This window comes from Canis lupus, chromosome 11 (genome assembly GCF_048164855.1).
Source record: "Canis lupus baileyi chromosome 11, mCanLup2.hap1, whole genome shotgun sequence".
Lineage (NCBI taxonomy): Eukaryota > Metazoa > Chordata > Mammalia > Carnivora > Canidae > Canis > Canis lupus.
The window spans coordinates 34698312-34712557 of NC_132848.1; the positions used below are offsets into that span (position 1 = coordinate 34698312).

Sequence of the window (14246 nt, forward strand, 5' to 3'; positions counted from 1 at the left end):
AGAGCTTCAAAGTAGAAGGGGTTGTTTCTCAACTTTGGCTGCGTGTTAGAGTTGCCTGTTTGCTTGAAAGCTGCTGATATTGGGGGGAGGGGGGACACATTCCTGGCCAATTATTTATAACTTAAAGTTGATGGGATTACTCTACTGGGCAGCCAGAGTTGAGAACCATGGAAGTCTAGTCCTTAGAGCAGGAATGCCCTTCCTGTGACATCTTTGGTGAGACCAAGACTTAATGTCAGTGCCACCTGACTTTGAAGCCCGTGAGGATGTCCATCGGTTCCTCTTAAGCTTCCAGTGATGATGATTTGCATACTTGAGGCTCTTGACCAAGTCTGACTCTGTTTCAGGAGACCTACATCAGTCGTCCCCCCCCCATCTTTCTTTTCCCTGTAATAAAGGGAGTTGTTTATACAATCCCCTTCCCAACATTTAATTTTTTTTTTTTTTTTTAAATCTTGTGATTCTGCCTTTCAGGGGTACAAGCTGTTGGGACCAACAGCCCATCTTGATTTTGCTCTTTCCGTCATCACCAGATGCACTTCAGACATTTTGACTGACGTCACGTGAAAGCAAATGTGAAGGACAGAGCTGGAGGCAGAGAACAGAGCAGAAGCCCACTAGCTGGGGGGGGCGGGGCGGTGAGGAAGGGGGTGCGTCTCGCTTGGGGGACAGTGTGTGGGCGCAAACCCCGGCCATGTGGGTACCAGCTGGCGGGGCCGGCCTTCCCCTTGTGGCTCCCCCTCTGAAGCACCACCCCGCTGCCGGGCCGCTGCCCTCTAAGTCGGCGGCCTCCTCCTCCTCTCCGTTCCCTGCCGGCCCTGGTCCATCAGCACACAGGCCGTGATCTGAGCTGTCACCATCCTTGAACATGCCCGCCTGAGGCCCGCGGTGAGGAGGGGACTCCTCCAAGGCCGCAAGGTGGTGAGGCCAAGATTCCCTCTCAGTTCTCTTTTCACGATTTCGGTCCCTCGGTCCATTTGGGTTGTGGAGCTTACTGAGTGGCACACAATTTTGATTGGTCTCAGACTGGGTTGCAGTCCCAGAGGGGCCCCAGATTCCCTCTCTTCCCGGACCTGGGGCACACTAGAGGCCTGACAAAGGGACACAGCAGGCTGGATGCCTAGGACACCACAGGCCTGCGACGTGGGTGAGCCGCCCTGGCTGCTGTTCCTGACTTCAGCCAGTTTCAAGCTGGCAGAGGCCTTTTCAGAAAGAGTCCTAAGGAGGGGAGTGTCCCTTTATTGCCAAGACTCCTCTGTTCTTCCTCTGACAAGTGACTGGCCCTACTCCCAGCTGCCAACCTTGCCCATTCCCATTCTGGTGACTGGCGAGAAACCATCAGAGGGAGAGAAGGTGCATTTGAGTCACGAGCTCACAGCAGCTGTTGTCTTTTCCAAATCAGATCCTGCTCAGTTCTGAAATGGAAGGTTTAAAACAATTGGGAACATGGGCCATACCCTCCGCTCCCAAAACATGGGCACCTTGCGTTCTGGAGCGCATACCCAGTGACCCCTGCCCTCGTGGAAAGCTGCCCTCTTCCTCCAGCGCTGAACTCTAGCCCTCGGCTCTGCCACAAAGGGGAGGCACACCTTCTCATTGGGATGACCACTCTACTCTCTGGGATTTGGGCCCCTATTGACCATCATGATTTCTGCCTAGAGATCTGTGCCCTGAGTGACCTTGTGGCTGGTACTTGCACATGAGTGTGGCTCATTTATGTGCTGCTGCTCTCTGGCTAGAAAATTTGGCGATGGCTTCATTTTTTCGTGCTCGGTAAGTCCGGCGTCAGACTGACTACATCCTTTCCTTTATGGAGCACTACCTTTGAACTGTAAGAGGGCAACAGGTCTGCTTGTCCTCAGGTTGCTGTTACACGATGACTAAATCTGACACACCCCCCCCCCTTTCTGCAGACAGGGCCAACTAATACGTCGTGGCCAAGCAAACTGATTTACCTTCAGGCAGTGAAATCCAACATCGACTTTCTTTTTGTTGAACAACATAGTGAAATATTTTTAAGGGGATGCTATGTAAAATATATCATTTTAATCCTAAAATCATTTTTAGGTATAAATATGTTATGTAATAGCAAGGAAGAGCTCAGCTTTAAAAATAAATCTTTCAACATGCAAATTGAGTTGTCAAATTCTCTTGCCTTTTAGTTAAAATAGTCACTGCTGCCATTTCTGGAACTCTGGCTCTGAATTTCTCATAGATCCTACTCTTTAACGTTTGGACAAAATAGTCATTTTGCCTCTAAAGCCTCACTCCTCAGCCCTAGAATCAAAATGCAGTGCTGCAGATGAATTTGTTGATCCTTAAGTATTCAGGAATGTTACTGTTCTAGCCCAGAAGTTTATTAGTATTTAAAGCACTGCACTTGAAATATCTTTACACTCAGTGATCATTAAAGCATAATGAACTAAGTACCAGGGGACCCCTTAATGATACTGGTATTGACGAATAATATATCCTGTAAGAGCTGAAAGGTTCCTGCCCTTTGCTGATGCCAGCCATCGTGCAAACATTAAGACAAATCCTTGTATGTGGAATTGGTCCCCTACAGACCTCAGTTAGGCCATCGGTATTAAATCATTCGAGGACTGGATGTGTGGCATATCCAAATTTTAATGATTGTTTTATGACAAGATGATGGGGGAAGTGTATAAACACAAGCTGATAATTTTGTTTTGCCTACTTCCATATACCCTAAGTATTCAGAATGCTATTTATCTCTGTCTTTGTCTCTCTCTCCCACACACACACAGGTCAAATGCAAAATGAAAATGAAGAAAGAGGTCATTTCAATACTTTTTATTTGAGTGTGAAACCATTCATATCTTGCACAACTGTACAGATAAAACTATTTCCATTTTAGCTGTAGACATGATTATCACACTGAGTGGTGTGATCAAAGATTTTATTTACAGAACAACTGCTAAAACATCCGATGTCATATTTCCATTTATTTCTTACCCATAGGGTAATAGGTCCACCATAATTGCTTGGTGCATTTTATAATACAGAAAGAAAACCTATGTTAATCTCTAACGAACCTCACAAATTGCTACAAATCTGACAGAAAAATGCCTACGAAAAAAATTTTCCAAAAGTACAATACATTTTTTATTTCCACACATACACAGTATAGTATAGGCTCAAAGGCACAGCTTTGAATTTTTTTTCTATCAAAGTGTCGGAAATTATTATGGTCTTATGAAGGAACCATGAAAGTCATTTTCACACTTGGTGCTAGGTAAGTTAACGTTTGGTCCATCTGGTTTCAGAGAGTTAATAATACAGCAGAGCTGAGTGTGATACTCAATACCATAAATCCACATTCTCACAGAATTTAAAAAACCCCTCTCCTGCCTTTTGCTGACACTACCCATTGTGCAAACTTAGGACAAATACTTGTATGTAGAAGAACCGGTCCCCTACAAACCTCAGTCAACTTAAGGCATACAGAACAGGCCTCTTCCTTCCCTCTAGACAGTGCTTACATTCCAAGACAATGCAGGTACTGTGAAAGGCATGAGTGTAATAGCAGGGAATCTAGAGTTTTCCGGACACCAGCATTTAGCCCTGGTGCTCCAGGAAGCAGTGGTGGTGCCAGGAAGAAGGGATACGTAGAACATACCTGAGGGTGGTTCATCGGATGGTAAGATGACAGACAGATGGCAAGGTGAATGCTCTTGGTAAATTATGTGCCCATCCAAGAACACAAACCAGACTCTGTCTCTAGTATCCATCAAGACTAATGAGCTTTTGTCAATAGGAAAATAAGTAGTTTACAGGGAGTGTTTGCCAACACAAAGCAAAGTCATGGAACGGAGGGAAAAGGCACAGATTGGCCTGCCCAAAATAGTGCTCTATAGAATCAGTCAAGTCTGGCTTGGCTACAGGAGCCCGATCTCACTGACTTTTAGTGAGTCCTGTTTCTGAACTAAAGTTTATCCATCCCACACTGAATCCCAGACTCACATTCATTAGGAAAATGGACACCTAGGAATAGTCCATGAGTTATGATGTATAGAGATAACGTCTTCTGGGGGTGGGTTGTTGGGTTTATTATTATTAATAATTATTATTAATATTAAATATGGATTCCTGCGATAGCAGTCATTTAGCCCATCCTGTGGAGGCCTCTCCGTTGATGTAAGCAAAGCCAGGAAAGTGTTGCATGTGCTCGTACTCAGAATTCCTGCGCGTGGTCAGGGGGGTGTACATGTCACTAGAGTTTCCATACCTCGTGGAATGCACAGACGGGCTGGTGTAGCACGTGTTGGCTGTGGGCACCTCTGGCCATCGGGGGGTGACGGGGGTAGGATGCAGTCTGGGAGTACTGCTCATCAAACAGGGTTCCATCCGGGAAGTAGGGCTATTGAAAGGGTACTTGTTGAGGGGAAAGAAATTCCACAAAGTTAAACTTAGCTTGCAAATTGCATATACACAGTACTGGTCATGTTCACAGAGTAAGTTAATTTCTTAAGATGCTCTTAATGAAAGTTGATAGGAATCTGTGAACTTCCAAAAGATTGAACCTTGGCCTAGGAAGTAACCAATAGGAGAAATGCAAAGGATTTCATATCCATGGTTCAACTGGTGTTCACTCAAGTGCTAATACTGATTTTGTGCTCTAAATCTGGAATATTTGGGCAAGTCAAATCCAAAAGAGGGAATAGCCCCACTATGAATACAGTGGTGTGAGAGTATGTATGTGTGTAAGTAGCAGCTTGTCCAAACAGATATGGATGTATGGTTTTGAATTTTACCGTAAGTTCTGGAGATGGGATAGATCTCGGTCCATCAACGCAAGAGAACAATACTCCCAAGTACAACACAGTGACATTATTAAAAATAGCATTTTACAGTTGAATTCAATTATGAACTGCAGCCTGAGAGCAGGCTTTTGAAGAGGAAGCAAGCCAACAGCTTCAAAAGTTATTATTAGTGCCTATCATTTAGAGAACATCTCTCTTTTTGATTCACATTCACTGAAGTCCTGAAAGATGCACAAGTAGGAAATGGTGAATTGTTAGGCTTGGTGTGAATGTGGAGGAAACAGTTGAGATAAGCCAATTGAGAGGGGACAGGAGGGGTGCTTTTGTGTAGGACAGAAGAGGGAAAGAGTTCTAGAAAGAATTAGGAATAAGAGAAGTGCCTCTGAAGTGCTGCTTCTTCTACATTCTTCTCTGTTTCCAAGACAGCCATGCAAATAAGCCCCTCGGAGTACAGTCAGTCGGAGGGGAGGAAGGTGAGGGGAGCTGGGCTCCCATGGAGGGCTCCTAGTCTGCAGGCCGGCCCCCACACACGCAGACTTCCTTGCTGGGCTACGTAAGGTCCACCCTGACACGGACGGGAGCCAGTCCACAAGGATGGCAAGGGCAGCGAGTAGGGGAGAAAGAGTATGTCTCGAGTCTTCTGCTCCCCATCTGTCTTCCCTGACAGTTGGAGAATGGAGCCCCGAGGGATTAGGTGGGAGGCTGCCTCCTGGGAGAGAGACAGACAGGCTGAAGCCTAGACAGCCGGAGAAGGGATTCTGACAACAGTGGCTGCTCCCTGGAGTCGAGGGGGCCAAAGGGAACTATTCTGCTCCTGTGAGCGGGAGCCCGAGGCAAGCAGGGAAAGGCTGTTAGGCCCCAGGCATGCGGAGGGAGACTGATTGAGGTGGGGGGAGCCCCAACTTCGGTAGTGAGGGTTTCTCTTACACAGGACGGCAGGCCTAACATAGAGCCCGCAGCCATTCACAGCCAAAGCGCAGGTAGGAAAGGGGGAGAAGTGTGGGCGGTGCCTGGGAAGGGGGGGCAGGCCGCTCGGGCTGTTACCAAGGAGACCGGGGACAGCCAGCGAGGCTGTCATAGCCTCAAATCAGACAAGAATCGAGAATCGCTGAAGTACATCCATGTCCCCGTGAAGGGAGCCTACAGGACGCCGCTTGTACGGCAGCCTCAGTGGAGCCTCAGGCCTGAGAGCACAACAGACCCGGCCCTGCCCAAGAGAACAAGACCCCAGGTATCAGACACGTAATGTTAAGAAATATTATTATAAAACGGTCTTTAATTTATTTTCCTAAAGTTTGCTTCCCCCTCCTGATATTTCCTCGATTAAGCTCCCTGCACATGTGTCACCTCACCCCATGGTGCTCTCCCTGGCACAGGGGCCTCCTCTCCATCCTGTGGCATGCCAAGCTGGTTCCCCTCTCAGGGAATTTTGTCCTACCTGTTCCCTCTGCCTGAAACACTGGTTTCCCACCCCTACCCCCCAAGCTCCTTGCATGGCTGCCTTTTTTTTGTTGTTGTTATTCCTCAGATCTCAGCTCAAATGTCACCTCCTCAGAGACTTTTCTGGACATTCCATCTCAAGAAGCTAAATGCTCCAACCTCTGTCTCAGGTCAGGCGCTTACCATCTCACTTGTTAACTGTTTCCCTGACTTCTATTCTTAAGCTCCTGGCAGGGCTTTGTCATGCTCACTACCGTTCCACATCTGGAACGATGCCTGGCACCTCAGCAACTATCCAGTGACTGAATACCAGGGTGTTACCACTAGAAAGAAGCTTAGGGATCATATAATCCAATCCCGTGGATGCACCTGAGAACACTAGGCCCCTTGAGGTAAAGCATCGTGCCCACACAGTCGCCCTGCTGGCTGGCACAAAAACCCAGTGCTGGGGTAGCTCTTTCCCTTCACATCACTGTGGCACAAACTAGGCCTAACCTGTCACAGCTGAATCACATGAAAGAGGAAGACACATTGCTTTTGGAACACACCCCATTACACTTGAAGGTCTTCGTCTCTCTGGCTTTCAGCTCTCTCCTCCCCAGCACACCACGGGGCCTGACAGCTCTGACCAGGCCTCGTCTTGCTGCTTCTGACAGAACCTCCCTTGGCTTGGCCCGAGTAGGTAAAATGTCACACAGTATGGACTTGGAGCCTCTTTCCCATAGAACCCAAGAGAGTGTGGCTTTTGTGCCTAATCAAGGACCCTAGATGCAGCTGTGCCCAGGGGTTGTGTCACAGACTCAAAAGCGTAATTGCCTGGAAATGAGACTTGCTCAAAATATCTCTAATGGGACAATAAAATCCTGTTACCACAGAATCTAGCATGGAAAAATCTGTCCTGTTAGGTCAGCTAATTGCAAATGAGTCAGTGACTCGTTTTCCCCGTGGTGAAGAGACCATTGAAAGATGAGAGGCTGAAGTGCCCACTGCCTCGGCCTGGTGATTAACGCCACCAATGAGGCTTCTATTTAGTCTGGTGGGAGCGGCTGAGGCCGGCCTGTGGCACCCGCCTCACCTTTCACACTTTACATCCGGTTTCATGCAGGGTCCTGAAGCATGCTGGTTACAAACCCTGGGGTCCAGAGAGTTCTGCCCAGAATAAAGGCACTTTTTGTTGAGGGCCCATAACAGGAAGTTGCCATCTGCTGGGTTAAGTCACACGCTGTGGCTACTGATGTTAAACTGGAGAGAAGTCATCAGTCCCTGCCCTTTGAGAGAGGTGTGTGAGGGGTGCTCATGGGCACATACGCATGCGTGTGCACATGCATCAGGAGTCAAAATTTCTGTCAGATGGCCATCGCAGCTGTGATTGACTACAGGCCTCTTTGGAATCATATTAGGAAGTTCTATTTTGAGAAACAACTCCCCATCCCACGGCTGACTCTCCTGCACATGAAGAGGGAAGAATGAGCCCTTTATCCCTGACCCTCACCAAGTGGGCTACTCCCAGAGCAAGGGGTGAGAGGTGGCCCAGTCAGGAGCACAAACTGTTTTCCTATGAAAGGCGGCTCTCACACTGCACCAAAGTCCTGCCAGTGGGCCTGCCCCCAGGCAGGCTTCTTCGTACCCTCTTCTGGAAGAGGATGTAGCTCCCCTAAAATCTTTGCCTGACAATCCACATCCGCTGAGCTTTTAGGGTCTGGATTAAGTGAGTTAATACACATGAAACACTTAGAACTCCCACATAGTAAGTTTTCAAAATGTGTTAGCTATTATTAATATTCTTCACATCATAAGATCATGGTGCAATAATGATAGGAAGAGCCTGAGTGACTAACCATCTGGTCCTACCTCTCATTTCACAGATGAGAGAATTGAGGTCAAGAGAGGGGAAACGATCTGCTTGAAGTCACAGAGCAACTTAGTATCAGACTGAGGAGCCATTCATGCATTCATTCATTCATTTCATTGACAAGTATTTAAGTGAGTACCCACTAAAAGCCACATCTATTCTGGGTCCTGGGGATATAATGGTCAGGAAAAAAAGACCAGGTATCCCTGTCTCTCTAAAGCTAGTATAGCAAGAGAAACAGATATTCTTTAATTGTGCAAAATATAGTATTTGTGGTGTTACAAAAGATAATATACACAAATAGTGTTACCCATGAGCCAGGCCCTGTTCTAAACTTTATCAACTCACTAAACCCTCACAGACCTAAGAAATATGTACTATAATTCTCCCCATTTTTCAGATAAGGCACAGAGCTAATTAGAGACAGAGCTGAGATTTGAACCCTGGAAGCCTGACCCTACACTCACAGGGCTTACGCCACTATGGTTTTGATTTTGGCTCAGGTTGCTATCCCAAAATCTAACACCCTAAGAAAATTGGCGCTGGGCTGGGCTGGGCTGGGCCACTAGAGATTCTGTAGTCATGTGACTGGCTGGCCAGGCCGGACCTTTGCCATACAGATGAGGCATAAAGAACAGCTTTCTAGTCTATTCTATGTGAATGTCTAGCCATACAGCTTCTAGTTGATCAAATGGCTTTTGAGCTCAGGGGCCCGGTGCACCTTCATGGCTGTTGTGTTGAATGAGGCCCAGAAATATTTTGTAGCCATGCATTTGGTCTGGCTTCTTTCCCCTATTTGGTGAGGCATAAGAATGAGGTACGGGGGAAGAGGCAGCTAAGACTACCTCTTGTTCACTTAGTTTGATGTGAACAAGTGTAGCATAGATGCAAGAAGTGTTTTTCTGAAGTAATTCCAACCTTACAGTATGAAACCTCCTTCATCTGGACTCACTAATTCAGAAATTATGAGAATTCAAGCAGGACTGGAGGTTTACCTTTATTACCCAAGAGGTAGGCATATGTCATGCAAATAACCAGGAGAGATCAGAGCACACACACACACCCTATTGCAAAAACCAAATCAGTTCACATTATTTTGAGCATATAAATGCTGGGATGCAGGTGATGGCTGCACTTCACGGATAGGCTGTATCAGTCTGTAAGATGGGCATTTATTTGCAGAAGTTATTTATATTCAGTTACTCTTGTGCTGATGACCAAATGCATTCCTTAACCATATTCTAGAATTGTGGTTTCTCTCCAATTCAGAATTATCTTGTCCCCACTGAGCCTGATATAATGAAGTGCGATATTAAGTGCTCAGGATTGGAACGGCTTGAGCTCTGCTCTGGAAAGCTAAAACTAATCAGCCCTGCAGTGGGTTTCCCCCCTCTATGCTCACTGTTGAACCCATGTACTGTGAGAGCAAAGAAAGAGTGAGTCTAGGCGTGTGATTCTTCTGTCACTTGACACTGACAGAGAACAGTTGCAGTAACTTCTTGAATTTGCACCTACCCTCCAAATGGCCTGGGCTCTGGGTTCAGAGCTGGGGCATTTACATCTGAGTCTGCTTTGCTACCTTACTGGATGCATAAGATGTGCAAATTACCTTATGAGGTGGTCTCCTCTTCATTAAAAACTGGAGAAAATGCCTTCCTTCCCCAGGTTGCCATGAGAATTAAGTGAGTCATGTATTTGCAAAGTGCCCCAAACAGGGCTTGATCCATAAATGTTAATGACAAACAAAAGAAAGAATTCTTTGTGTTCAGACTCTACCTTCTCCAGAAGCACCGATCACCCCCATCTGCTGGGGTAGAGAGGTGATATAATTAACTTCTCACCCCACTTCACAGACGGAGGCGAAGGCATCGCCCTCCAAGCACAGAACAGGAGTGTGTGGTGGGGGTCAGAGGTTGTCAGAGGGTTGCAGGGCACGTGGCCGAACAGGCTGACTGATCCTATCACCTCTTGAATCATAGGGATTCAAAAGACTCCCATGGGCTTTCAATTAGTCCTTGGCCCTTCGAATAAGAAGCTGCTATGAAATGATAGTGCTCCATTCGGGGGCTTCTGTGGCTTCCTGAGCGGAGGCTACAGACATATCTTTGATCACCACAGGGGCCTTTATGAGACCCTGGTTTCTTTTTATGGCAATGGCTTTAAAAATATCATCCCAGAAACGAAGGAGGGGAAGAAAGAGGGAACACAGTAATGGGTGCTGTGGCTGGGGACTGTAGCCTCTGATCCACCATTGCTGCTTCAGTGACTCTCCTACTGGAGCAGGCACACTTCTGTCCCCTTCTCCACCGTGTGATGAGGGGCTGGAGCAGGCCTGCCACGCCACAGGCGCCCCATGATCATGTGAGGAGGGAATGGGTGAGTGAGCGAGTGAGTGAGCGAATGCATGAGCTGCTTAGACTGCTGTTAAGTGCGGCCCAGGCTCTGACAGCAGCTCTGAGTCATTTTGCGGATCACAGTCATTTTCTGAGCAGCACAGACTCTGCTCCTGAGGGAAGCAATACCTAAGGAGCTGGCTTGTCTGCATGACGCAGTTGGAGGCCTATAATGAGTGCCCCGGGTGATGGTTTAGTGGAATCAACTTCTTACCTTGTTTGGGGACTGCACCTGGGCTCCCCTTGGTACTGAGGATGGAAATCAAAACAGAGGCCTGTTTGCCCCGTGCGCCTGTGTATTATGGATACGCTCTCCTCAGAGCCTCCCCTCGGGGGCCAGTCCGCGGGCTGGCAGCTGATGCAACCACAGCCTCCACCCTCCTCAATCCTGCCATCTCTGTTCTAGATTCCCACAAGCGCTTTGCAGCAGAGCTCTCTGCCTGTACTGGGCCCCTTCCAGCCTATCCTGGGAGCCCCCCTCAAGCAGCCGTCCCACCTTGCCTCCCGGGCTCCCAGCCCCACCCGCAGTGGAGGGTCCTCTGCACTCCTGTTGTGGGTGTTGCCTCACTTCCTGTCTCATAGGATCCAGAAACTTTTAGTGACTGCCGACGTAGGAGAGGTGGCAGAGGGCCACGTGTAGGAGCTTGGACACACGGGGTCACACTGCCTGGGTTCAAATCCTCAGGCAGGCTCCTCTCACTTCTTTTCTGCAAAGATTACCCTGACGATGTGTAAATTGCTCAGCACAGTGTCTGGCATATGACACGTGTTCAGCAAAAGGTAGATGTTGCTTTTCATAGGTGCCATGGCCTGTGACTCAGGGATACTAGATTTAATTTTTTGTCTTTGGGGAGCTCTGGGGTCTCCTGTAGGAGTCAGAGAAGTCAGTGATGATACTGCGGTGTGCGGAGGGTTCCTGACAGAGGCGCCATGTGATTCTAGAACAGTGGTACCTCATAAGGTGCTGGAGGAAGGAAGGGTAGGTGTCAGGAGGTGCCACAGAGACAGTGAGGTGCTGGTCCTGAACAAGCAGGAGGCTGGGAGGAAAGAAAGTCCCAGCCTGGGAAGAGAGTATCTGGGAGCTGCACTGGGGTGGACATGGCTGGAGCAAATGGGGTGGGGGTGGGGGGCTGGTGGGCCACAGAGGCAGACAGAAGCCAGATGGTAGCAAGTCAGAAGAGACATGCCAAGGAATTGAACTTGACTTTGAACACGATGACATGAAAAGGAGTGTGTTAATGGCCAGTCGGATTTTTTCCAAAAGGCTCCTCCAGCTACCGTGTAGAGGATGGACCAGAGAGGGGCAAGTTCAGTGACACAGAGACTGATGGAAAGGATTTTTGTCACCGTCTAGCTTAGACCTGAGCTGAGGCAAGGACAGTGGGGGTACAGAGACGTTGGGGATGTAGAATTGAATAGAACTGGTGACCAACTGCCTTTGAGGCCAGAGCCACAGGAAGTGTCTGAGACAAGCAGAGGGCCTGACACTGGCATTCTAGGTGCAACCACAAGTTCATTCGCCACAGGTCACAGAGGGTTGACTTGGTCTGTTAGACAAGGGAAGAGCCAAAGGAAATGTGTGGCTTGAGAACAATCTGATAAAGGGTCCATTTCAGGAGGATTCTTCAGGTGAGATTGTGTGTATGTACCAGACTGGAAAGGAACAGACGTGAGACCCAGAGACCAGTTAGAATGATACCCAGGTAACCATCCTGACAGGACTCGATGAGGGCTGGCCCCCGGAGGATGGGAGACCAAAGATCCCGTGTGGGGGTGGCTGCCTGAGAAAGGGCAGCAGACATCATGGCTGACTGGATTCTGGGATTAGAGAGGTCGGAGAGGGCAGGACCAAAGACAGCCGGTGTGCACCCACGTGTGCGAGATGGAGTGGAACATGAACGCTGGCCGAGCACCCGCCTCAGTGGGCGGCCACCGAAGGGTGAGAAGTGACCCTGAGGAAAGCACCATCCTCTCTTTGGTGACAGACACACACGGTTTACAGAAAGTACTCAACTGTCTTAAATTGACTAGACCTACCACCAAGCATCCTGAGGCCTGGGTGAGCACGCAGGGTCACAACTCACCTGTGCAGAGCTCCTGTGGTAAGGGGAGTAGTGCAGCGGCCCAGAGATGGCTGTGTCATGGGGGAGGGCCGGGTACTGGCTCTGCATGGGGGGCGGGTGCTGGCCGCCGTAGCTCCCGTAGTTATAGCTTCCCGTGTACCTGCAACGCAGTGGGCATGCTGAACATTGTGCTGGGGCCGGCACAGCGAATCACTGTGACACCTTTAAAAATCAACCTCATCTTTCCCCTCCTTTCGTTCTTTTTTCTTCTTTTCCATTTTTTCTCCTCCTTTTTTGGTTCTTACCATTCCCACCCCATTGTGGTGAGTTCAGACTCCTGGGCTGACTCCTTCTCTCCTCAGCACACCTCCCTTAGCACCCAGAGCACGCTCAGGGAATGGGAGCCGGCCCTGAGCAAAACATAATTAGTGACGGAAACCTCTCCTCCTGTCCTGTTGAAAAGCCCCACAGCGTAGCCTATAGTCAAATAGGAAAGAAAGAAGAAACTACTTTGGGATTTATGTTTTGTATCGTTCAGGCTTCTGCTTGCCCGTAGGGGGCAGGATGTTGTGTATAGTTGGGAGCTGTCTCCAGTGGGGAAACACCGTGGGCCATCAACCTGGGGTCAGAGATCCCAGTGCTGAGCCTGGCTCCACCCCTTTCTAGCTGGGGGACCCTGGGGTCCTCGCAGCCTGTTCATCACATCTGTAAAAACGCTGGCCCTGGTTATTCTGGGGGTCAGACAGGTGAAGACACTCTTTAAAATAGAAGGTCCTGGGAAATACAGGTCTGTTCACTGTTGTTCTAATAACATCTTTACAGCAAAAACACTGACGTAAGACCACGTGGGTGTCTGTTCTGCCATTGTTCTGGAATCAAAAGGCTTCCTGAAGCAATTCTCAAAGTCTGTTCTAAATGTGTGGAAAGATGCTCGGAGAGGTCCCCTGAGCAAAGAAAGGCTGCCCTCCCACTGGTCAGGGACCTGAGCCTGCGGACAGAACGTGGGGCTGGCCCCCCGCAGCGCTATCCTGGGCACCATGTGGGGGCACTTAAGGGGGCGTCCTCTGCATCTCCCACGTGGCTCTGCTGGCACCGCCTCACAGGACCTGCCTGGCAGAGTCTTGCCTTCCTGAGAAGAAGGGCCCTTTTTAGCATCATAAGTGGTTTCCAAACGACTGGATGTGAGACATGAGAAGATTAGTGTCTTTTGATTAAGACACTGCCTGATGGCAAGAAGCTATGATTCAGGTAACTCTTTTTAATGGATTTGTAATTCATTCATCACAGCAACGGCACTACAGAGATTTGGGGAAGGATGGGGAAAAATCAATATTTTGTTTCTTCGGGCACAAAGCACCATTGGAACACACAGGGGTTCCTGGTACCCCATTAACAGCTGCTGCCGTCCAGGGGGCCTCAACCCTCTAAGTCCTCCTCTAATCCAATCATAGAAGCCCCCGCCACTGTGAGGCTCTACCACCTGGGGGAACTGTCAGGAGGGGGCCTTCTGCTGAGGCTCTACAGCGAAGAGAGGGAAGAACAGGCTCTGGAGTCAAGACAGGTGGTCAGTCTGGGCCCTGTGTCTACCGGCTGTGTGACCCTGCAGGACTGAACTTGAGCCGTTATCTCGATTTCCTCATCTGGGAAATGGGCTCCACGAGACACAGTTAAAGGTGGGGCTCCCCCCTGAGCACGCTATGGAAGCCCCATGAAG

The 14246-nt window shown here is 48.8% G+C and overlaps 1 protein-coding gene across 8 annotated transcripts in view; it reads right to left on the minus strand.

Annotated features, from left to right (window-relative positions):
* Positions 1-2799: 2799 nt before the first annotated feature.
* RFX4 (regulatory factor X4) overlaps positions 2800-14246 on the minus strand; it is a 161613-nt gene continuing 150166 nt past the window's right edge. For all 8 annotated transcript variants that reach the window (XM_072844240.1, XM_072844242.1, XM_072844235.1 and 5 more), the window contains 2 exons: positions 12554-12692; positions 2800-4395 (listed from right to left, as the gene is read on the minus strand). In XM_072844240.1, coding sequence (XP_072700341.1) covers positions 4123-4395; positions 12554-12692 — 412 coding nt within the window. In that variant the 3' untranslated portion in view covers positions 2800-4122. The remainder of the gene's footprint in view (positions 4396-12553; positions 12693-14246) is intronic.